This window comes from Chlorocebus sabaeus, chromosome 4 (genome assembly GCF_047675955.1).
Source record: "Chlorocebus sabaeus isolate Y175 chromosome 4, mChlSab1.0.hap1, whole genome shotgun sequence".
Lineage (NCBI taxonomy): Eukaryota > Metazoa > Chordata > Mammalia > Primates > Cercopithecidae > Chlorocebus > Chlorocebus sabaeus.
Genome location: NC_132907.1, coordinates 44,611,167 through 44,637,671, shown reverse-complemented (window position 1 = coordinate 44,637,671; position 26,505 = coordinate 44,611,167). Strand labels below are relative to the sequence as shown.

General features: G+C 34.5%; 1 protein-coding gene across 4 annotated transcripts in view; it reads left to right on the top strand.

Moving 5' to 3' along the window:
* The window catches only part of PARP8 (poly(ADP-ribose) polymerase family member 8), a 187,726-nt gene that overhangs the window by 112,141 nt on the left and 49,080 nt on the right, over positions 1–26,505 (top strand). For all 4 annotated transcript variants that reach the window (XM_007972040.3, XM_007972032.3, XM_007972048.3 and 1 more), the window contains 7 exons: positions 1,227–1,287; positions 1,715–1,805; positions 11,374–11,440; positions 17,058–17,183; positions 17,708–18,272; positions 19,841–19,891; positions 19,997–20,092. In XM_007972040.3, coding sequence (XP_007970231.1) covers positions 1,227–1,287; positions 1,715–1,805; positions 11,374–11,440; positions 17,058–17,183; positions 17,708–18,272; positions 19,841–19,891; positions 19,997–20,092 — 1,057 coding nt within the window. The remainder of the gene's footprint in view (positions 1–1,226; positions 1,288–1,714; positions 1,806–11,373; positions 11,441–17,057; positions 17,184–17,707; positions 18,273–19,840; positions 19,892–19,996; positions 20,093–26,505) is intronic.

The window sequence follows — 26,505 nt, the reverse complement described above, 5'->3', positions numbered from 1 at the left end:
GTACTTAACTATATGCCAGATACCATACTTTACACAGTTTTAGAGTTGGACATATATTCAATTCCTGACTTCCCCACTAACTTATTTTTCATTTGGCAACTTTTTTCACATCTTTAAATCTTAATTTTCTCATCGGCAAAATGAATGTCATAATATTATCCACCTCACAAGGCTGTGATGCAGACCTAATGAGATCATCCATTAGTGCTTGACCTGGTTTTGAACACAAAGTACTAGTTTCTTGAATAGTAACTAAAATACATGTATTCAAGTCTCAGCTCTGCTATAGAGTGATGATGGATAAGTTACTTTAGTACTCTGGGCCTCAATTTATGCATCTATAAAGTGGAGATGGCAGTAGTACCTTAGGTGTTTTGTGAGTACTGTATTAAATTATCACATGTATGTAAGATCTTTAGAACAATTTCTGGCACATCAGTGCTGAGTAAATATTGGTCATTAACTTTTATCATTTCAGTTATTTCTGTGGTTTTTATCTCTCACTATGTATAGCATTTGTAACTTCAAAGTTTTATAAGAATATAAAAAATACAGACATGTATATATGGAGAATATTAAAACTTGTTTTTATATTCTTTCATTTGCTCAAGAAGTATGCTGGTTCATGGCAGTACCTGCACTGTAGAAAAGTTGGTCTTCATAATTCCTTCCTGTAGAATACACTACAGTTACTTTTTTATTTTTTTTAAATATGAGACTCTTAGAGCTGCCCATCAAAACACTGACATTTAAGTGGCAGAACACTTAGATTGGCTTCTGAACCACTGATGCCTAACTAGAAGGAAAAATTATGGGCGCATTATTGTGTGTCTTCCCCACACTCCTTCCTCATGTCATAAACTCCTTTCTTGCCTTCAGAAGCAGCTCCTTATCCTCAGAGAGTGTAGTGAAAACAAAGCAGTCATATGGGAAGATTGACTAATTTGCCACAGAAAACGGAATATTTAAAACTATGAACCAAGCAACTCTTGATTTTATGTATGCATGTGCGTGTACAAGACAATAGAAAGATATCTATGTGGTATAAACAGAAAAATGACAGTCCAACTAGATTATTAGTTATTTCATATCTACAGTTGGATGTGAGCTATTTGTCAAAATCAAGGATGAGAATTAGTGATTTAAAATTTTAAATAAAATAACCTAACACACACCATCTTTTAAGCATCATTAAAATGAAAAAAATCATTAATTTTTGCTTTCAGGGAATATGGAGCCATTGATGATGTAGATATTGATCTGCATATCGATGTTAGCTTTCTTGATGTAAGTATCAATTTTATGTAATATGAATGGTGCATTTAAAATACATTTATTTTATTTTGGGGAGAAATTTAATTTTTAGTTGTCTTCTAATACTATTAGTTACATATTGACTGTTAAGGTGCTTTGTGAAGAATTGCTGTGATTGTCAAAGAAGCAGAGGTTTTATAAACATATATATTTGCATTGTTTTTTCTAATGTTATCTGAAATTTATGGGCTTTTATAATACTTTGTTATATTTTAAGTGTTCATTTTTAGTTCTCACACATAGAAGGCCAATATTTTCACGCAACGGTGGGTTTTGAGATAACTTATAGGCCTTCATGTTATATGCATTTTGCGAACACAAATTTTAAAAGTTTGTGTGTTTTTTTTTCATATTGAACTCTAAAAAATGATTAATTCATCTTTTAAATATATTTGTGCAGGAGGAGATTGCTGTGGCTTGGGAAGTAATTCGAACAGAACCTATAATTGTTCGACTACACTGTTCACTTACACAGTATTTAAATGGCCCAGGTTAGTTTTATTTCTTTCTTTATTATTTTTAATATTAATTAGCTGTGCACTATGCCTTAAGCAAAATACATGTTTATTTGTCAGTTCTGAGCAAAAGTGTTAAATATCTTGATAATGGTATTTAAAGAAGCTTGCATTCTAAGAAAGATGGTTTATTGCCAATATAACTTATGGAAACAGAAACATAACATTTCTTTTTATAGATTTTATTTATTTCTTTCTTTTTATAGATTTTCAGAAACTGACAAGTTTCTGAGACACAAACATTTAAAAAATGCAAAGGAGTACTTTGCATGTAGTACAAACTCAGTAAATATATATATTGGGTTTTCCTTAGATATAATTATTTCTCTCTTTGATTCTGAGATTCAATTTTAATGCAATGTATTTCTGTCTTTGAAAATGGAGATTATAATAGTGTATTTGTTTGCTGAATCTTTGAGGGACAATGTTGCTATTATATTTCAACTCATAGCTGTTTACAACAAAGGACCCTATCATAAGTCTTGCCAAAATTTACTTGGTAAAATTTTTTTTCCTACCTACTACCACACACACACACACACACGTGCATGCACACACACACAATTGTATCCACTTATATTGTTCCAGTTACCTACTGCTACTTTAAAAAAGAAATCCCAAAACTTAGTGACTTAAAAAAACTTACCTCTCACTATTCTTTGGGCACTTCTTGCTTGCAGTCTCCCATGATTTGCAGTCATATGTGGGTGGGGCTGGGGCCGAATCAAGGCCTCCATGAGGTGTATACACACGATGTTGGACGTCCAAATGGCTAGCATTTGATGCAGGTGTCATCTCAGGACTCAGTTGAGGCTTTTGGCTAGAGTACCTGTTCGACACATAGCTTCTTCATGTGGTTTGAGCTTCTTGTGCCGTGGGGACTGGGATGCAAATGCAAGTGTTGCAAGAGACAGGATGTAGAAGCAACCAGGAAAAGACATAGTGAGTCTTTGATTGTATTCTGTGGATTACAGCAGTTGAAGAGCCCACCCGGAATCAAGGGACAGGAACATAGACAGCACCTTGTGAAATCATGGGCATCTTTAATCTGCCACACAAGTTACTATGATGTCTGCATGTTTTTCCTTTAGGCGTATCAGGGAATATACATCTACTGTTTGTTGTCACATAGGAAACATACTTGTTTTTTCAGATTTATAAAATACAGGAAAAATCTTTCTTTTTTAAAGTTAGTCACTTGTTTTCTGTCTTTGCATAATACATTCTATTCAAATTAATCAATGCATAATATAAATTACATATTCTAACTGATTTAATGCTGGACAAGAAAAAATAAGTGTTTAAAATATTTTTATTCTGATAATTTCAGATATATAAATATGTAAAGAAAAGTAATTTCTCATAATTCTTGTAATAAGAAAGCTAAATGGCTTGGTGTTGTTTCTGTTTTCTATGTGTATATGATTTATTTTTACAAAGTTGACGAAGAATTTTATAAATAGCTATGCACCTTGATGTTAAGTCATGAGACTGTCCTCAAGTCATTAAATCCGCCATAAGGGAATGATTTGTAATATATGAAGAATATTTCAGTCCATAGTTGTATGTGTTCTTGTTCCTTCCCCACATATTCTGCCATATGGCTAACTTTTTTCTTATTTTAGTGATTTGAAATGTCATTTGATTTTATTTTAATGGTGGTTAAAAGAAAAGGAAATCCTTATGTCTGAACTTTATTTAGGGTTAGGAATGAAATTGGGCTGGTTAATCTCTACTAACCCAAACCCCATCTGTGTGAGATGATACTGAAGCATGCTTTTATGTAATCTTACCTCTGATACTTATTTTTTGATATAATCTTGAATGTAAGGGAGATATTTTCCTTCACAATATCTCTTTAAAGATTTTTTACATTTGCATGGTTTTGTAAATATTTTAACACTCATTTTAACTCATGGTTAGATTATTTTAATGTTCAGTACAATTCCTTTAGTGTCACAACTCATCTGCTCTTTCTTTCATCTATATTGGTTGATTTATATATTTAACAATTTGGAAACCAAGGAGACCTGAGGATTATGTTTTCTTTTTTCATACCTGAAGATGACTTTTTGTTTTGTGAATGAGACAAACTTGTCCAAGTAAAATTAGCGAGGTCATGATAGTTCTCCTCCTACAAAAAGCAAAAATGCTTTAGAAACTTCTCATTTTGTGCCTGAAGTATTTTAACTCTTTTTATTTGCAAGAAGTCCGTTTTGATTTGTTTGTGTTTTGTTGTGTACTTTTTGGACTGCTTTTCTTCTTCTCCTTGATACTAGTTTTTTTTTTTTGTATTTATTTTTGCATGGTGTACCTGACTGAGTCTTAATTCACCTCAAGTGCATTTTATGTAATTATTTATTATTCCTTCTTTACCTGCTAATCCCAATATCCTGATTGGATCTAACTCTTTTGTCCTCCATGTTTTTCATTTCTCTAATTCTTTCATCCTTCATATCTGAAAACTTTATATGTTTTTTCCAATCTGTCTTCTGCTCCACTGAGTGAATTGTTTTCGTGATTTCATCTTAAATTTAATGTTCCCATTGTATTTTTAATTTGGCCATATTCTTTACTGATTCCATATTATTCCTCCTTTATCACCAGTCGCTTTCATTTTATTTGTTTAGTGTCATTTTGAGTTTTGTTGTGAATATCAATCAGTAATTGCCAAAGGTTTATCATTTTATTCCTATAGATGGAGTTTTGTTTTCCTCAATATTGTATACAAGCAAGAGTTGAAATGTTCTTCTTTTGGAAATTAGTGTGATGTGTGAACAATTTCTTCCATTAATAAGAGGAAAGAAAGAGAATTCCACACTGACCCTACTTTGGAGTCGGCAGCTCTGAGATCTGCCCGCTGGAGGGGAGGGCTATGAGCTCTGCTAGTACCCCACCCTGTTCCCCTGGGTCCCCTTTCCCAGCTCTTGCTGCCATCCCCATTTCTGCACCCTTGGCTGCTAACAACGCCAATTGAGACCCTCAGTAGCTTGTCCTTGGACATATAAGCTTTCTCTTTCCTGGAGAATGCGGGTAAGTACTTGGCAGTTTTTTTATTTTCCCTTCACTCTTGTGAGGTGTCACTAATGTGAGGGTACAGTGGCCTAGCTACTCTGTTTCAAGTCTGTACAAAGATGGAGTGGAAACTAGAACTTTCCCTGGATTTGTACCCTTGCTTGGCTTTTTCTTTTCTTATCTAGCCCCTTCTCGCTTGTTCTTATTGTTTCCTTTTGAGAACAATCCCTTGTCTGCACTCAAGGTCTGCTTCTGAGAGAACTTGACCTAAGGATGATGGGTCCAGGGTCACGAAAAAGGTAGCATCTGCAGAGGGAAGAAGCCCTGCTAGACCAACCTAGAGTGTCTTCTCTGCCTTAGGGTTCATTTGCTCCCTGTTCTGAGAGGTGTCAGCGGTGGTTGACTTTTTTTATAGCATCTGTCTCTTTCATAGAATGGAGAGTTTTGCATCCATCCTGTAGGGCCCCTTAGGATTGGTTCCATCTGCTCTGTGCAAAATTTGCTGAGCATTTCTCACGTGGGGATGGCATTACTCCAAGTTTCTGGTCTTTTTTACTGGTTTTCTCCTATTTCTATTAGGCACTGGTTATGACTGTGTTTGTGCAAAAGTATTCACTCACATTACCATCTTACTAGTAAACTCCCCAAGATATTTTTTTCTCATTGAAAATTTGAGGAAAATATGATTGAAACTGTGCAGTAATATATAATATATGGATAGAACTGGAAACAGTGTTACTAAAAAGGAACTTTTAACTTATTATTCCAGGAGAATAATTAGGTTTTATCCTAACTTATGATTAGGATTATTGCTAGGAAATAAAAAAGTGAGAAAATATTTATGAAGAGTGTTTGTGCTATGCCCATAATGCCTCTGCCTGTCACAGAATACCATTATTTCAGTTTCCATCTGTAAATAAGTTATCACCTTATTAAGGTTAAGCAGATGAACTTCCCAATTTCAGTATCCCATTTTACAGTGTGTTGCCTGAGACCACTCCCAATATCTGATACTACATCTGTTAGAATCCAATCAGAAAACAAACCACTCTAGTATCTCAGGTAAAAAAAGTTAAACCTAAAGAGTTAGTTAAACCAGTGGCTAAAAAGTTGGGAAGAAAAGCAGGATGGTGAAGCTCATCAGAGAGTGGTAGGAGGAGACCACTAAGGAAGATGACAGCAAGAGATCACTACAGTCCCTTGGGGCTGGGGTGACACTGGAAAAGGGATGGTATGCAACAGAATCCAAATATCAGGGAAATCTTACAGGTTCTAGAACCATGTCAGGAGTTGCTCTGTAGGAGTTACGGCCACAGAAATAGGACATGTCTGGTAAAGAGCTGCAACCATGGAGAAGATATGACAACTGCTAAAAAATGCCCACACAAGACAGGAGAGGAGAAGGAAAGAGAGATGAGGGAATAGAAGGGAAAAGAGAGAAGAGAGAAGGGGAGAGGGAGAAGGGAGATGGGGTAGAAGGGAGGAGAGAAAAAGAAAGGAAATAGTACCTTGATTCTCTTTCTCTGTCTCTTCCTCAAGTCCAAACAGAGCTTCCATTAGTCAAACCTAACCAGAAGGTAGTTGGCAAGGGACCATGGAAATGCAGCCTAAAGGTGGAAGAATGAGGAATGGACTTGAGAGCAAACAAAACACAATGGCCTATGTGTATATCCTTGTCAAATGCATAATGCTGTTAGACATTTTTAAATTTACATAAATGCTATTGTGCTATAGATTTTATTCTCTTAACCACTTAGCAACAGAATTGCTGGCCCTGTTGCTCTATGTACACTAATATATACTATAGTATAGATCCACTACAATTTACATATTTACTTTCTTACATATTTACATATTTAGTGATGGCCACCTACATTATGGTCAGATCCCTGATGCCATAATCAGTGATGCAAAGAGTGTCCTTAAATAACTTATTTTAAGGACTTTATGACAGTTAATTTATGAACAGTGGAATTTTTATGGGTTGGTCTAATCTGAGCTGAGAGCACATATTCATTATCATTTCAATTGCGTGGCTCTACTTACTCATCAGAATTTCTCCAAATATCTGTTAACCATATAGAATTTTCCTTCTGTATGTTGCTTTGTCAAACCTTTATTTTTCTAATGTGTTTCCTGTCTTTGAATTTTATTATTGTTTATTTTACAGATCCCTTTAGTATGTTAGCTGTTGATAACTAGTGGCTTCAATTCATGCAAAAGTCTTTTACAGTGATATTTATGAAAAGTTGGTATTTGATATTTTTATGAAAACTTTTTGAAATAACAAAATTCAGCGATTTAAAAATTCAGTGATTTAAAAAGAGTGTTTCCAATGTGTCTTTGGAAGGTATCAGCATTTATAGTAAAATGGACTTACAAGAAATGTATGGCTAATTCAAGATCTAGACTGACCTACTTAACAGTTCTTTTTGAAAAGGATTTATTCCTACATTTTGGAAATGTATAAATGACAGTTATTTAAACATCAAGAATTCGCTACAGCTAATCTGACAATATATCTGTGAGAGAACGGGAATGATGAATTGAAGACATCTACCTCCTTATCCACTTTGAAACTAAAGATAAGGATTATTTGTATTATATATGGGGAAATATACTTTAAATAAAGATATGATATAATTTATCGCTCTTATGATAATGTATATTTTCTGGAATTGCTGATATAGAGATGCAGTTTTTCATCACAAGGACAAAGCTGTTTTTAGTTGAAAATGATAAACAACTAACAATACTTTAAAATGATTTCTGTGCATATCATCTCATTATTGGTACCTCTGTTCTTGCATGATCAGTGCATTAGAATAATTTCCACATATCTTGCGCAGCCCTCACTTCCCAACTGCAGTTATATGAGAGATAAGAAAACATTGAATAACTTTGACCTTTTTTAAAAACATGAAAATATGTCACTAGTACTTTCTGTCAAGTTCTTTTCTTATAAAAAAACATTTATTTGTAGTTTCTAGTTTTATGTATCGGTACAGTTCTGGGGATTGTTGTTGTTTGTTTGTTTGTTTGTTTGTTTTGCTTAGATCACTAATTTTAGCTATGTTTATTCCTGAGTACTTATTTGGATAATTAGACTTTTATAGTTCATTTTATTTTCTAACTCATTATTGATTATCAAGAAAGTATTAATTTTTTAAAATGTTGTTAAAAATGAACTTAAAATGTTTTTAAATTTACAAAAAAATTGCAGCTAGTACAGAGGTCCTATACACTCCAACCTCTGTTTCTCTGTTTATTAACATATTTCATTAATACACTGAATATAATTAATTACATTTATTTTATTAGTAATATGTGTTTTAGAACTTGAATTTTGGAATATTTTATGAATTCTAAATTGTGAATTTTGGAAATTTTAGAATTTTATGAACTCTTTTAGTATATTCCAAAATTATAGTTCATTTAGATTTTATGCTATTAATTGAGTCAATGTTTGAAATTTATATTTTTCTAGAAATATTATTTTGATAAATGTTAACACTTGTTTTCTAGTCACGCATAGTATGATTAAGTTTTGGTCTTTGTATTATCAATTTATAAGAATAATTTGTATGTTCTGGATAAACATTTATATCTAGTATTATATAACCCTTCTTTCTTTCTACGTATATATCATACCCAGTTTTCTTCAGTAAAGGCATTAGTTCTAGTGCATTTTGGATTTTTCTACATTTTTGTAGGTAGATCTCTTTTGTTTCTCTGCCCTCATCTTCCCACTTTTTCTGTCTGCCTCTGAAGAGACTGTAGCTTCTTCAGTCTTCTTAGAGAAAATACAGTGCTTTCGCATTTAATTCCACTGAGGTTTTCAAGATGTTAGAATGTTTTTATGCACTTTTGAATTTTGAAAGTCTTGGGTTTGGGTTAAGTGGGATTGGAGTGATGTTTACTCTATACCTTACTCTCTGTACAAAGATTAAGGAGTTCTCAGGAAACGAACTAATTTTTTGGTGATACAAACACCCAATTTCCTTGATTGATGGAGCATTTGTGTCCCAAAGTAGTGGCCAACAGGGGATACCATTTGGCTTACAATACAGAGCATGTGTGATCTGAGAAGGTCCTATGAGCAACACAGTCTTTGCTCTAATTATCTGCTGCCCCACCTGTTGCTGTGAATGGCACTATCTAAGCTCCCATATGTCATCTTTTCATTTGCACACTAGTTTCTGTTCCCTTTCACCTAATTGGGACACCATCCCAGCAATTCAGTTCTCCTCCTCCTTCCTGTACTATTTATTTCTCTTTTTCTCCTAGAAGACTCACATCAGCATATATTTCTCTTGTCTTAAAAAAACAAAAACAAAAACACCCTCTTGATCTCAAATGCCTCTTCAGTTGGGACCCTAATACTCTGCTTCTTTTGACTGTTAATTTCCTTGATTACAGTTGTCTCTATTAGCTTACTTCATTTTCCTTTTTCTTTTCTCTCTTTGAATCCACTCAAGTCAGATTTTAGTCCCATCATTTCTCAAACACTGCTTTTGTCAATGTCATCAGAACTTCATTCTTGCCAAATGACTCATAACCTATTTTGAGTTATCATCTTAATTGATTTAGCAGTATTTCATAACAGTTGTTTACCTCCTCTTTGAAAATCTTTTTTTTCCGGATAGAGTCTTGCTCTGTTACCCAGGCTGTAGTACAGTGGCATTATCACAGCTACTGCAGCCTCAACCTCCCAGGCTCAGGTGATCCTCCCACCTTTTTTTTTTTAGAGATGGAGTCTCCCTATGTTTCCAAGACTGGTCTTGAACTCCTAGGCTCAAAAAATCCACCCGCCCGAGCCTCCCAAAGTATTGGGGTTACAGACATGAGCCACCGTGCCTGGCCTGAAAAACTTATCTGAATTTGTGTCCAGGTAGCAGCACTCTGGAATCTTCCATCCTCTTGGCCATTCCTCCCCAGCCTTCTTTGCTGAGCTGGACTCAGGGCCTAATCCTCAGACTTTCTCTTTCCTCTACCTACACTCACTGAGTGGTTTCTCATCCAGCCTCATGCCTTTAAATAAATATATATACACACACACACACACACACACTCTGACTGTTCCAAATTTATATCTTTAGTACATTCCTCTCACCTTAATGCCTAAATGCTGGGCTTCTCCAATTTCCTTAACATTTCCATTTTAGTATCAAATAAGCATCTCAAATTTAAAGTATTTGGTCAAATAACTAGTCTTATCTGCCTTTCCAAACCTGTTTCTCCTACAGTCTTTCACATTGTAGGAATTGGTAAATTTCATCCCTCTGGTTGCTCAGGCCATAATCTTTGGATTCATCCTTAACTCCTCTTCTTTTTTTCACACCTCAAATCCAGTCCACCAGCAAAATCTGTCCACTCTCCTAGAAGTATGAATCCGAAATGTTCATCACCTCCACAGACCCAAGTTCTATATATCTTGCCTCACTTGTTGCAATAAGTTCCTGACTGATTTTTCCTATTTTTCCCTTTGCTCTTTGACCAATTGATCCTGCACAGCTCCACCATGCTCCTTCCCTGCTCTCATTTCCTGACATGAGACCTTGTTCAGTTCTCTCGCCACACTGTCCTCCAGCTGTTCCTGGAATATTTCAGCATATTTTCTCTTCAGGGTCTTTGCCCTTGTTCTTGGCTCTGGCTGGGACATTTTCTTCCTGCTTGTTCTTATCTAACATTTAAACCTGAGCCCACATAGCCTGCAGCCCATATGTTTTTCCCCGTCTTTATTTTCTCCAGAGCCTTTATTGCCATCTAGCATTGTATCTTTTTTTCTATCTGTGTTTCATCTTCCTCCTCCCAGTGGATTTCCGACGCAGGGATATTCGTGTGTGTTTTTCCTCTTTCGTCTGAAATGACTGGAGTGATGAGTGCAAGAAATACTCTTTAAACCAGTGAATTATGAAAAATGAGTGACTTTTTTGAGAGAAGTTATTAACATAGTTACTGATTTAAAGAAATATATGTATATATGTATTTTTATATATTTAGTTACCAATTAAAAAATATATATATTTAAACATATATAAACATATATTTTAACATATTTAAACATATATATTATTAAACATATATAAATATATATATTTTAATGAATTTAAATATATATATATACACACCTGGTAAAAGTATGAATCACGTGAAAAGGAAATCTCCCGTGCCTTCTTATCTCCCATTGTTTTTTTCTAAAAATGATGTGTGTAGATGCAAACATGTTGTGTTTCTTCCACTTAAAAAGTAATGCACTAGCTGTCCTACATGTGGCCAGTTCAGCTGTTGCTTACTTTGGAGATCATTCTTTCTTACATTTACATATATTATACATTAATACATAATGACCATTAATGATCTCCTGTGTGGATATAGCATAAATAGCATTGTTTAGGACTGTATGTGCACTGCTTTTAAGTGTGTATATGTATATGCACATATATAATGCAGTTTCAGCCTTTTCCTGGCTGATGGTTGAGTTTCAGTTTCAAGTCAATACGTGACTGTGATCCTTTTTCCTTTCTAGTGCCCACTGTTGATGTCTTTCAGATTTCCACAAAAGAGCGATTTGGATTGGGACATCAGCTGAAAAAGTAAGTTTGCTAAAGTGCAAAAAAATAAATTTCTGCTAAAGAGAACCGAGTTCTCATTTTGTTCATGAAAACAAACAAATAAACAAACAAAAACCTTCTATTCAGTAAGAACTTTTTGAAGCAAGTCCCTCAAGAGAGGAAATCATCCTGATGCTGAAAGCTGCATTGATAATTTATTAGCAGGCCTCACTTTTCCACCTGGGCCAGGGTCCTTCTATTGCCATCCCAGATCCACTCTCTTTCGTCCAGCACCCTGCACTCTACCTGGGGAGGCTGACCTGTGTAGACATAGGCTCTGAGTCCGTAACATGACCAGTGGAGGGAGGAAGGAGAGTAAGATGGAAGTACTTACTGCCCTGGTTTCCTCCCTAGGAGGTCATCTGGAGCTGACCAGTCCTTCCACTGAAGCCTGCTGCTCTGCTCCAGGCTGCAGCGTGTACATGACTTTCTTTCTTACTGGGCTCTATTGAGGGCTCTCACTGCTCATTCCTTGGGGCCCAGAGGTGGGCAGCCACTGGCCCTGGACTCCCGCACTATGCCTACTTCCCATTCCTACCGCTTTGAAACATTCGTTTTTTAAATAAATACTTTATTTCCTGTTTGGACTTTGATTTTGTTTTCTGATCTTTAAGTCTTTTATATAAAAATGTATTTTTAAAAAATAGAAAAAGAAAACGCTGATAGAGCCAGGATACAATGGCACCAGGAAAAAAAAAAGAAAATTGCATCTTAGAAGTAAATAGAGAACACTGATAAATTACAGACGCAAGAATTGACTCTCAAATTTTTCTAAAATCAGATGATCACTGATGTGATCTGAGGCATAGACCTTTGGGACCCTTTGGCCTGTGTTTTGGTATGCATCCAGAGGGCTTGTTGTGGTTTTCCCTGAAGAAAATAATGATGCCATCCACATGGTCTCCTTCGCCAACCTTCCACACAGAGGGAATACAGCTTTCTCTTTAGACATAGAGTCTAGGTGGGCCTTGATTTCATAAGAAGACATAAAGCCACCCGATTTGAACTGAATTTTAAAATTTAGGCACGTACCTCAGTTTGCCATGGTCAGAATATAAACAATAAATTCTATACTTAATATCAGCTTTAAGAATTTGTGTTTATGGAGAATTCCCAGAGGATTATTTATTCTTCCAAATCTGCAAATTTAGCTTAAATGTAAATTTGTCAAGAAAGACCATTAGATAACTGTATACTTAAAGCCTGTTTAGGCTTTTCATAGTGATGCAGTCTATATGATCACTTTTATTTTAATGGATTTAAATTTGAAATCATATGTGGGCTTCTACTGAGAAATATTCTAAGAAAAACCTATTGAAACTATATTTGATATATGAAATAGGGGACTTACTGAGATCATTTTGCCTGATGTAGGAAGCCACATATATGATATCTAGGATTTTGTATGTATTACAGAGCTCTAGAATTTTCTGAAGCTTTTATGACTTAAATTGAGGCAGCACTACTCAAATGTGAGTTGTGTGCCTACCACATTTGAAAGGAAAAAACATTCTTACAAATTCCCAATGTTGAGTTCAAAGATATACAAATATAAAATTAGATAATAAACCCTTAATGTTTAGAATTTTGCATCTTTAAAATTAAATTCAATTTACAATATGTGTTTAGCATATTATGTAACGTAGTGTTCTCTTATAAGGACTCACAGGATAAATTTTCTCAGTTTTCCATTCTAGGATTAGGTATGCTTTCCCAGAGCACTTGGTTGTGTTTTTTTGATTGGATTTTGTTTCCTGCATTGTGCCCATATCCTGCATGTCTTGGAGATGAGCATGGAGCCTGCCTCCATGATGAGCATGGATGGCGTTATCCAAGTTGAGCACCATTTCACCTTGACACATTTTTTTATTCTATTATTTTTTTCCTCACTCAATTTCCTCCCTTGTTTTTATACTGTTCTACTTTGTGTACTTTTATAACCACTTACAAACTTTTTTTTTTAAGTGGCATGGAGCTGATCAAAGTAAGATAAGAATTACAAAAGCACACAAGTCTAGGAATAAATAGCCTTCTACCCTTAATGGCTTCTGGGTATATTATATAGGCTCAGCAAAAAAAATTGTGTATATAATCCCAACTCTGAGAAATTAAAGAAAGCTATGTGCCTTTTTCACTGTTTAAGTACCTAGTAACATATATAAACTATTTAATTAATATCCCTATCCAAGTGATTAATGTTTTTAAAGAGTTACTTGCTTTTAGGGATAAATATTAGCTATGTGGAAAGTTTGTTAATATAGATTAGTTTTTTTTTTATGATCCTTGAGAGATTTTGGTCTGATATGTTTGTTTCCCTAATTATAAATAATTAGATTTGGCTATGATCCTTAAGGTCACTGCCAGCCTAAAATCCCATAATTTTAACAATCTAATTTCATCCTCACAATACTTTATAAAAAGAAACTCAATATAAAGAGGTTATTTTCTTAGAAACATGCAGCAAGTTAGGAAGGCAGATTTAGAATCTAGGCTCCTTGTTATCAGTTGGTTTTCAGTAAATAAAAGACACTCTTATTTAGTGAATAACTTTTTCACAGGAAAATTTTTTCTAGTGGTTTCAGACAGCAGAGTAATCTTACCAACAATAGTAACAGCAAATGCTCATGCAGTACTTATTATGTGTCATGCACTATTCTAAGTGTTTAACATATAATAAGACATTTAATCTTTACAACAACTCTATGAAATAGGTCTTGTTACTCTCATATTTCCTAGATAATGAAATTGAAGCCCAGAGAGGTTGAGCAGCTTGCTCACGGTCACACAGCAAGAAAGTGATAGAGCCAGAATTTGACTCCAAACCAGTACTTATGACCCATAAACTAATCTGCTTCTCATATAATCCTGGATATTCCTTTGCTTGAGATAAGATGTGGAATTTATGTTTGGCATTGAATGAATATTGAGAGAATGTGAAGTCAAAATAGCCTAAAAGAAAAAATATTCATGTATTTTCTCATGGCTGACCTGACACAGATATCACAGATATAGTGATTGGTCTTATATAGGGTATCTTATCATTCAAAGGCTCAGCATATCACAGACAATGGAAATAATCTTCGATTTTTGTATGACTTTATGTTGAGTCTGCACTGATCAAACCTTAGTTGTGTTTAAGGGGGGAAAATATTACAGATCTTCAGTTTTCCCTTAAATATATTTGCAACGTAAAATTAGGTATAAATTTTTTATATGTAGAGTTCCCTACATTTGTAAAACGAAATTCAATTTACAACTTAAGTGCAAATCAAAATAAAATACTTGAAATTCAAAGTAATACTATTAATTTGGTTTATGATATTATTTTGCTAAAGCTATTTCACCATCACAATTCGAATATAATACTGGCTGCTCTAGTGCATAGTTTTTTTTTTTTTGAAATTAACATGTAAAGCAGTATGATGTCATCCCTATGTAGGTGCTTTTTCCACTGCCCTGGAACCTTTTTTCACATAGTTGGCCATAACATCATCTGCTCTTGACTTGATGCAAATGTATACTTTACTTTGAAATTTTTCACTTTTTTCCCCTACCATCAGCCAATCACTGGCAATGGTAGTAGTTCCTTTTGGTGCTGCCAGCACAATAGTAAACACAAACTCAAATGTAAATACTGAAGTCCATTCATGGTTCTCTATTATAAGGAAGTGGTTGTTATACCAAATGTGCTCATATGTATACTCCAGATTACCCCTGAAATTAAACACAACATTGAACGTCTTTTAGAAAACACTTAATTTCTTTTGCATCCAAGAACAACTAGGTACCTGGGTATTCAAGTTTAAGAATTACTGATTTTAGATGTTGAATCACACTTTGAATCCTAATGTAATATAAAAGTGGGAAACTTTTTAGCCATTTTGACCTGTGTGGTTTTTTGTTCCACTTAGCTTATCAAGATTAGGCAAGCACTTGCCATCTTTCTTAGAGAATGGTGCATAGGAGTAGCAATTTTCTATGGCAAGAAAATCTAACTCTGCTTAATACAAAGGGTTGTGTCAGTGGAAATTTCAAATTAGGTACAGGGAGAAATGATGATCTTATTATTACATTTAAATCCTGCTGAAATTTTGGGTAAAAAATATTCAAACATGAATAAAATGTTTCTTGTGCTGACTGAGCGAATTTACTGTGAATTTGGAATCATGGCATCACTTATTGCAGTTTTATTCCCTTTTTCTCACCACTTCCACTGTTAAAAGGGCCCCAAAATAATTCAATATGTAACTGTTTATTCTTCTGAACTTACCAAAACTAGCAGAAAAAAACCTAAATGATATACTTTCTGGCCATCTGAGTTAGTTTGTTAAGACCTGAAGGATCCTGAGAACTTAGTAACTGGCGTTGTGCTAAGAGTCACGTCTGTCCCATTTGAATAACACGTGTTAAACCCATTTGATAATATACGTACTACTGCTCTGTCACTTGCATCTGTGCTAACTTGGGCAGATTTCATTCTCTTATTTGTGAAATGTGTGGAATAACAGCTACTTGCTGGGGATACTGTGAAAATTAGAGGGAAAAATGTGCCTGTAACATTTCTGTTTTACTCCGTGACATATTGTAAGTGGTAAACAAATATTGGGATCATTTTCCTGATCCCAAAGCAATGTGTTAGAAGTAACTGAAAAGAGCATAAAAAACAGGCAATCCTGAAGTTATTTTTGAAGAAAAAAAGTTTAATTTATTGCATGCTTGATGTTTAATTGTAAAATTTCATGTCTACTTAAGTATTAGTGTTGAGGGCCACTGCCGTGTGGAAAATGGAGATATACAGAAGCCATCCAAGCCCGGGACCTTTCCCAGATAAGAACAGTGTGTCCAAGTCCACAGTTGACGTTCTGGAATTCTTTATTATAAAGCACTGATGGAGTGATTTTGACATAGAAAATATCGAGATTAGGAGTTACCAACATCCTGCCTTCTGATATTAACTAAACAAATTTAAGGATACCCAGTTTTTAAAATTTAGTATAGTATATTCAAAGGTAAATGGGCTGTGTTGAAGATATAATTTGCTGACCACATATTTCTACATAGAGCAAGTTCTGCATGTTTTCTTTTTATGTATGATTTTATAGCTTTACTTTCCTTTTCATGAAGAAGATATTGAAGCAAGTCAAGTAAAAAGAAAATGGCTTTACTTCTATCTTAATACATAGCATTATAATTAGTAACAAATATTTTCTTAAAAATTGAATTTCTAGCACCAAAAATTTAGATTTTTTTGCCACGTCAGCTCAAGTTGTTGATCCTGAAGGCCGTCTTTATAATACTCTTTATATCTTTATTGTTCTGTCATTTGAATTATATCCTAGTAATATTATAATTTAATTATTTAAATAAATAGTAATCATTATCATTTACTGTGATATAACTAGTCACAGTTAAGTTCTGGGAATTTGCTATATGATGCTTTCCTATGGATGAAAAATCTTGTATGATTCTAAATTAGCATCTCACTGATTTCCGTGTGCTTGCTTTTATTTGATAAATGCATTTTCTACATAATAAATACAGTAACATTAATTGAAATTGCCCTGGAGTGGTGATAACAGAATTACCTTTGGATTGACAGAATCATGCAGACATTTGTTACACAGCAGTGGAAACAGAGCAAAGAAAAATCCAATTGCCTGCACAATAAAAAGTTGTCAGAGAAGAAAGTGAAGTCTCCCCTGCATTTATTTTCTACTTTGCGCAGGTTGGTAACAGGCAACTTCGTCATTGTCTTACTAAATGCTGAGTGTGTGATGCAGTTCATACTTACAGCATTCTTTCTATAGTATTGGCATCTGTTTATTTTCTTTATAACCTCTAAGAAAAGACTGAGTTAGATGCATTCCATCAAAAACATATTCATTTCTCTGTTTAGAGGTTTTATTAATATTTATTTAACATTGGTTACATTTGCTAAAATTGCATTCTTTGCTTTTTAATCACCTAGAGTCTTTCCTACCAAAATTAGTTTCATTATAGGGCTTTGGGATAGATAGGAGGGAAACAAAATCTTAGAACCTTTTTTTTGCTTTTCAGGAAAAATGGGATTCAAGTCCTGTGATCATTCTGCACATACTTTTGATTTCAGTTTTGACTGGGTAGGCTATATTAAAATGAGGTGGTAGAATATTTGTAGCACAGTCAAGTTGAGTTTGAGAATGACAAGCTTTCTTCATGGTCTGCCATACCTGTGATTTGCCCTGTATTAATTGTTGTTCAATTTTGAAGGTCGCCAAGTTATCCTCCGCCTGGTTGTGGTAAAAGCAAATCAAAACTGAAATCTGAGCAGGACGGAATCTCTAAAACGCATAAGCTGCTGCGGAGGACTTGTTCCAGCACAGTCAAGACTGATGATGTGTGCTCCACAAAGTCACACAGGACCTTTGGCCGCTCCCTGTCCAGCGATCCCAGGGCTGAGCAGGCTATGACAACAATTAAATCGCACAAACTTTTGAACCGTCCCTGCCCTGCAGCTGTTAAGTCAGAGGAATGCCTCACTCTAAAGTCGCATAAACTATTGACTCGATCTTGTTCTGGAGACCCGCGATGTGAGCACAACACAAACTTGAAGCCCCACAAACTGTTAAGCAGGTCTTACTCTAGTAATCTCAGAATGGAAGAATTGTATGGACTGAAAAATCACAAATTGCTCAGCAAGTCCTACTCCAGTGCCCCCAAGTCATCCAAAACTGAGCTTTTCAAGGAACCTAACGCAGAGGGCAGGAGGCTCTCTCTTACCTCAGGGCTTATTGGTATCCTAACACCATCTTCATCTTCATCTTCTCAGCCTGCTGTGCGTAAATATTTTCATCTTGAGTTCTTAAATGTTAGCTAAGGTGCAGTAGAATTTTTTTTTTTCTTATAAGATCTGGTGGAAAAAGAAGCAAAACTTTGTTTTAATTTACCATTTTTAAATATCTTTTTGGATATTGTTTTGCATACCATACATTTGCAACTGGCACTGAAATGTCACCTTTGGTTCTGAAAAAAAATAAATGTAGCTACCCATTTGAAGTCCAGTTCAAATTCTTGTCATAGTAACAAATGCTACTGAAAACAGAAGGAAATGCATTGGATTCACAAAGCCCTTACTTATTAAACAAGCATATAATTTTAATGTTTCATTAAGTACGTGTATCTAATCTCTGGTCTTCTCACTTGAGTGGTGGAGGACCACATTTTTCTTGTGGTTAAATTAAGAGTAATTCCCTTTCAATTACATATAAGAGAACTTTGCCCATGCGTGTTGTTACCTGTGGAGAGAGGCAGCATTTATCGCTTTATCCCAGAGCTTCACTTAAAGTTGTTTTTAGTGTCCCTTTTATACTGAAGTCACTTTATGCTGGAGCTGTTTTTGGGAGACATGGGACCAGGAGATTACTTTAATAATTTAAGTCCTTTTGATGGTATTTATCAAGAATAACGCTTACACAAAATTTATCACTAGCATGATTGGCATGATAGCCAATTTCATGCTAATGATAAATTCATAGACCTGTCTTATGTATATTATTAACATATTCAAAACAGTTGATGAAAAGTTTTGTTTCCTTTTGCTAAATATATATGTGTGTATGTTGGGGGTGTGTGTTTAACTCTAACCATTAATGTGTATACACACTCAGCAAGAGATGAAATTGAAAAAAATAAAGGCTTTTAGGAAAGTAAGGTTATTCTTATATAGGTTTATTTCCAAAATTAAATTGTAAACTATACTGTATATTTATTTTATGAAAAGTTGAATATGTTGTCAGTTTCACATGAGCATCCTAGAAGCCCATTCCTACTCAAAGATAAGTTTTAAGGACATAGAGCAAATAATGTAGAACAATTACACAGTGGAATGTGTCCCATGTCAGCTTCATCCAAGAAAGATCATTTCAGACATTCTGTAAAAGAAAATGCCTTAATGACTTCCAATATGGCTAAGCATAATACATAGTTTTCTGTTATGACACTTTCAGTAGCTGTCTAATATTTCTTTGGAGGAATAATTGTATCTAATTGTAAAATAAGACTGATGTTCCCTAATGAAGAGTATGAGCATTTTCTGATTAGTAACAGAAGAAATGAGTTTTTGTGATCATGTAAAGATGCCAGTCATTTTTGCAGAAGATCATCAACTAAGAATGCTATTCATTTACTGTAGGCAAAAATTGCATTAGTAATAGTAGAAAAGGGTATTTATTATAGAGTGAACAAAAAGGTTTTTAATTTTGATGTCATCATCAGTGACTCAATTCATTTTTCATGTGCTCTTAGATCACTTTTGTATTCACTATTGCAAAGAGTAAAATACTGTAATTTATACATTTTTAAATTAAAGAAATTATTATTGTTTTCTTACTTTGCTTTTTATAGCCAAATGGTGCAAAATGCATTCCAGTACGAGACCGCGGCTTCCTCGTGCAGGTATGAGCCAAAACTCTATCCACTGTAGAAATATTTTAATTCCTACTGGGTTTTAAAATCATTTATGAGCTTGTCTTAATTATTTTTCCTTACTGTTTTATTTAGACAATTGAATTTGCTGAACAGCGGATCCCTGTATTAAATGAATACTGTGTGGTATGTGATGAGCCACATGTGTTTCAAAATGGCCCTATGCTTAGGGTAAGTTCTTGCTGATAGAATGTTAGTGTTGGTTTAGAATACAGAAATATAGAAAAGGTTCGAAATATAAAAATAAGTAAATAAATGCAATTTAAAGCAAATACTCTTTATTAAGCAAATTATTTACATATAATTTTGACAAAATGAATTAGTATTACTTCTTTTTTTTTTTTTTTAATTTATTTATTATTATTAAACTTCAAGTTGTAGGGTACATGTGCACAACGTGCAGGTTTGCTACATATGTATACTTGTGCCATGTTGGTGTGCTGCACCCATCAACTCGTCATTTACATCAGGTATAACTCCCAATGCAATCCCTCCCCCCTCCCCCCTCCCCATGATAGGCCCCGGTGTGTGATGTTCCCCTTCCCGAGTCCAAGTGATCTCATTGTCAGTTCCCACCTACGAGTGAGAACATGCGGTGTTTGGTTTTCTGTTCTTGTGATAGTTTGCTAAGAATGATGGTTTCCAGCTGCATCCATGTCCCTACAAAGGACACAAACTCATCCTTTTTTATGGCTGCATAGTATTCCATGGTGTATATGTGCCACATTTTCTTAATCCAATCTGTCACTGATGGACGTTTGGGTAGAATGGCGATCATTAAAAAGTCAGGAAACAACAGGTGCTGGAGAGGATGTGGAGAAATAGGAACACTTTTACACTGTTGGTGGGATTGTAAACTAGTTCAACCATTATGGAAAACAGTATGGCGATTCCTCAAGGATCTAGAACTAGATGTACCATATGACCCAGCCATCCCATTACTGGGTATATACCCAAAGGATTATAAATTATGCTGCTATAAAGACACATGCACACGTATGTTTATTGCAGCACTATTCACAATAGAATTAGTATTACTTCTAAAGTAGCCTGTGAAAGAGCAGTTAGTTTGATATTAGGAAAATGTTTCTTACTATATTTTTTACATATGTTTATCTAACAGCTATTTATCCATCTACACCTATATCAGCATTAAGCATCTTAAATTGTGGAATTTTGAAGAACCAGTGTTTACAAGGTTATATGACAAGGATGCTTAGGCAGTGTCCCTTCAAAACTCCACAATTTAAGATGCTGAATATAAGAGAGGAGAGTCTTGGTCCTATACATGTTAAAAGAGGTACACAGTAGTAGAGAGAGGATCAGAATAAAGATTTCCAAAAATGCTAACATCCTGACACATTTGGGACATTATCATGGGAGTATGAAAATAAGAATCGGTGTATACATTCATTTTGGGGAGAACTATTCAATTTTAAAATGATTTTTTTTGCAATTTTTATTGCAAAAATTTAACACATAAATCACTACTTAAAGTATACAATTCAGTGTTTTTTCATATATTCACAATGTTATATAACCATTACCACTATTTAATTCCAGAAAATGAAATTTCCATTACCCCCAAAAGAAATATCCTGTTAGCAGTCACTCCCAATTTCCGCCTCCTATTGTCCCCTGGCAATTATGAACCTGTTTTCTGTTTCTATGGATTTGGCCATTCTGGATATTTGATATGAATGGAATTGTATAATATGTGGCCTTTTGTTTCTGACTTCTTTCACTTATAATGTTTTCACGGCTCATCTATATAGCGTATGTCAGTACTTTTATTTCTTTTTATGGCAGAATAATATAGATTTTATGGATATACCACATTTGTTTATCCATTCATCAGTTGATGGAACTGCTAGAACATATGTTAACTCTGTTTAACTTTCTGAGGAACAACCAAACCTGTTTTAACAGTTGCTGCATAATTTTACATTTCCATTGGCAGTGTATGATAGTTACAGTCTCTATACATCTTACCCATGTATTATTTTCTATTTATTATTATTTTTTAAATTACAGCCATGCTAGTATGTGTGAAGTGGTTTCTTGTTGTGGTTTTCTTATGCACTTCCCTAATGACTAACTAAAAGATGCTAAAATATTTTGATTTTCTGCTAAAAAGATTTTGAGCCTCTTTTCATGTGCTTATTGGCCATTTGTAATATCTTTTGAGCCTATTTAAACCCTTTTCATATTTTTAAATTGGATTATTTGTATTCTTATGAGTTGTAAGAGTTCTTTATGTATTCTGAATATTTTATCCTTACCACATATATGATTTGCAATTATTTTCTCCTATTTTGTGATTTGTCATTTCATTTTTTAATAGTAATCTTTGACACACACAAGTTTTTAATTTTGATAAAGTCTTGTTTATCAATTTTTTCTTTTGTTACTTGTGTTTTTGATGTTGCGTCTAAAAATGAATTGCTTAATTCAAAATCACACAGTGCACTTATGTTTCCCTCTAAGAATTTCATGATTTATGTCTTACATTTAAGTCACAATACTTTTTGAGTTAATTTTTGTATATGGCGTTAAGTTGGGGTCCAAAGTCATTCTTTTGCATGTAGATACCCAGTTGTCTCAGGACTGTTCTTTGAAAAGACTATTTTTTCTCTACTGAAAGATCTTGGCACCCTTGTTGAAAATTATTTGACTATAGATGTTTTGGTTTATTTTTGGACCCTCAAGTCTTTTTCCACTGATCTGTATGTCTGTCCTTAGGCCAGTACCACATTGTCTTGATTAATGTTGCTTTATAGTAAGTTTGAAGTCAAGAGGCACAAATCCTCTTTGTTTTTGTTTTATAAGATTACGTTGACTGGGGTCTCTTGCATTTCTCTATCAGTCTATGGTTCATTTATCCATTTCTGCAAAAAGGCAGTTGGAATTTTGATAGGGTTGCACTGGAATTGTAAATCAGTTTGAAGACTATTGCCATTGGCTGTAGACTGAATGTGTTCCCCCCAAAATTCATATATTGAAATCCTAACTCCCATGTGATGGTGTTAGGAGATGGGTTGTTTGGAAGGCGATTAGGTCATGAGGGTGGTGCCCTCATGAACAGGAATAATGCCTTTATAATAGAGCACAGAGAGCTCTCTCACTCCTCTACCATGAAAGGACACAGCAAGAAGATTAATTTGTGGCCTTACTGTCACTCTGGTCTATGAATCAGCAGATGGGCCCTCATCAGGCACTGAATCTCCTGACATCTTTATCTTCCCAGCCTTCAAAACTATGAGTAATAAATATTTGTTGTTATAAGCCACCCAGCCTATGGTATTCAATTACAGCAGCCTGAATAGACCAAGACATCATCTTAACAATATTAACCTTTCCAATTTGTGTCCACCAGATTGTTTTATTTATTTAGGCTTTTAAAATTTTATTTCAATGCTATTTTGTAGTTTTCAGTATTCAAGTCTTACATTATCTTGGATAAGTATATTTTTCAGCATTTTACTATTTTTGAAGTTACTGTAAATTAAGTTGCTTTATTCCATTTTCAGAACGTTATTTGCTATTATATAGAAATAGAAGTTATTTTTGCCTGTTAATCTTTTCTCCTGCAACATTGCTGAACTTATTTATTAGTTCTATTAAGTTATTTTGGGATTCTTTGTTTCTCTGTATAAAATTATGTCTCTTGCAAATAGAGTTTCACTTTTTCCTTTTTAATCAGGATGCCTTTTATTACTTTTCCTTACCTAATGTGCTTGACTAGAACCTTCAATACAAGACTTATTAGAAGTGGCAAGAAAAGAAATTTTTATCTTGTGATTTAGGGGGAAAATGTTCAGCCTTTCACTGTTAGTTGGGGATTTTTCATAGATACCACTTACCAGGTTGAGAAAAATCCCCTTCTAGTCCTAGTTGTTAGGTGGTTTTATAATAATGAAAGCATTTTTGTCTGTTTTTGTTTTCCTATGTCTCTTGATATTACTATGTTTTTCTTTAATTCTATTAATATGATGTATTACACTGATTTTTTAATATGCGATAACAACTATCTGGGCCTGGAGATTGCTGTTTTAGATTTTTTTTTTTTTTTTTTTGAGACAGGGGTCTTACTTTGCCACTCACGTTGGAGTGCAGTGGTGCAAACATGGCTCACTGCAACCTCAACCTTCTGGGCTTAAATGATCCTCCCACCTCAGCCTCCTGAGTAGCTGGGACTACAGGTACATGCCACCATGCCCAGCTAATTTTTAAAATGTTTTGTAGAGATGGGGTCTCACCATGTTGCCCAGGCTGGTCTTGAACTCTTGGGCTCAAGGAATCCTCCTGCCTTACCCTCTCAAAGTGTTAGGATTACAGGTGTGAGCCATCAAACCTGGTGAAAAATTTTTAATTTATGAATTCAATTTCTTTATTAGTTATAGGGCTATTCAAATTATCTCTCTTTTTTTTTTGAGATGGAGTTTTGCCTTTGTTGCCCTGGTGTGATCTCGGCTCACCACAACCTCTGCCTCCCGGGTTCAAGCGAGTCTCCTGCCTCAACCCCCGAGTAGCTGGAATTACAGGCAGGCACCACCACACCCAGCTAATTTTGTATTTTTATTAGAGACGGAGTTTCTCCATGTTGGTCAGTCTGGTCTCAAACTCCTGACCTCAGGTGATCCGCCGGCGTCGGTCTCCCAAAATGATGGGATTGCAGGTGTCAGCCACTGTGCCCAGCCTCAAATTATCTATTTTATTTTGGGTGAAATGTGATATTTTTTGCTTTTAGAGGAATTGGTCCATTTTGTCTCAGATGTCAAATGTATGTGAGTAATTTATTAGTATTCTCTTGTTGTTCTTTTGATGTCTGCAGAGTTTTAGTGATACTCTTTGTTTCATTCCTGATGTTGAACAATTGTATTATATCTCTGTTGGTCCTGCTACAGACTTGTGGATTTTAGTTAACATTTCAAAGAACAGATTCTTCGTTTCGTTGAGTTTCTCTATTTTCTCTTTCAAATTCCTTTATTCTTTGTTACCATTATGAAAGTGGGACTATTGAAGGCTCTGACTATTATTGTTGAATTGTTTTTACCTTCAGTTCTTTCAATATTTGATTCATGTGTTTTGGGAAATCTATTGCTAGATGCATATATGTTTGTAAGTGTTTTATCTTCTTGATGTTTTGACTCTTTTTTCATGTCCTTCTTTGTCTCTAATAGCAATTTTTGTCTTCAAGTCTATTTTGTCTGATTAGTATAACCACTGCAACTCTCTATTGGTTATTATATGCATGGAATACCTCTTTTCATGCTTATGTTTTTATCCTATTAATGTGTTTAAAACTAACGTGAATCTCTTGTTGATAGCAAATTGTTGATCTTGTTTTTAAATCCTTGCTAAACTTTTTACTTAAACGTAATTACTAATAAAGAAAGACTTCTGCTATTTTGCTATTCATTTTGTATTTGTATTATATCATTTTGTTGCTCTGTTTCTCCCTTATTGCCTTCTTTTGTGTGTTTAATAAGTATTTTCTAGTGTACCATTTTAATCCCATGTTGTAGCTTTTCAGTTTTTCTTAGTGATTGCTCTAGGGATTACAGTTAACATCCTAATTTCTAAAAATCTAGTTTGGATTAATACCAACTTGATTTTTTTTTAGTAAGAGACAGATCTTGCTCTGTCCTCTAGATCAGAGTGCAGTAGTGCTGATCATAGCTCACTGAAGCCTCCAACTTCTGGGCTTAAGTGATCTTCCTGCTTGCCTCATCCTCACAAGTAACCAGGACTAGAGGCACAAGCCACTATGCCTGGCTAATCTTTATAAAGTTTTTTGTAGAGATGGGGTTTCGCTATGTTGAGCACGCTAGTCTGGAAGTCCTGGCCCAAAGTACTGAGATTATAGGCATGAGCCTCTGTAACCAGCCTTAATAATACATAAAAACTTTGCTCCTACAAAGTTTCAACTCCACTCCCAGAGTGGAAGTACATATAAATGCTGTTATATATAAATATGTAAGTTGTATCTTTATATTATGTGCTCATCAACATAAATTTATGATTATTGCTTTATGCAGTTGTTTTCCAAACCAGAAAAAATCAGGAAAAAAAAATCAAAGTCAAATTTATCAATGTATTATTGTATTATGTGTTATATCTATGTTTGTATTATATCTATGTTTAAATTTTAAAAAATATATCTATGTTTAAAATTAAAAAATATATATTTGTGTGCAGTCCTTTGTATTTACCTGTATATATGGTTACTTTTCATTTTAATCTGAAGTGTCCTTATCATTTTAATCTGAAGAACTCCCTTCATTATTTCCTGTGGGAAATCTCTGCAAATGATGAACTCTGTTGGTTTTTACCTGGGAGTGTTTTACCTTCTCCTTTGCTGTTTGAAGGATAGTTATGCTGGTTATAGAATTTGTGGTTGAAAATTTTTGTGGAGGAAGATTTGTGCTGTTTTCAGCATTTGAGTATGTCATCCTGCTGCCTTTGGGTATTTGTGGTTTCCCAGGAAAAATGACCTGTTTTCTTATTGAGGATTCCTTATTATGTGATGGATTGCTTCTCTCGCTGATTTTGAGATTTCTTCTTTGTCTTTGGTTTTTGGC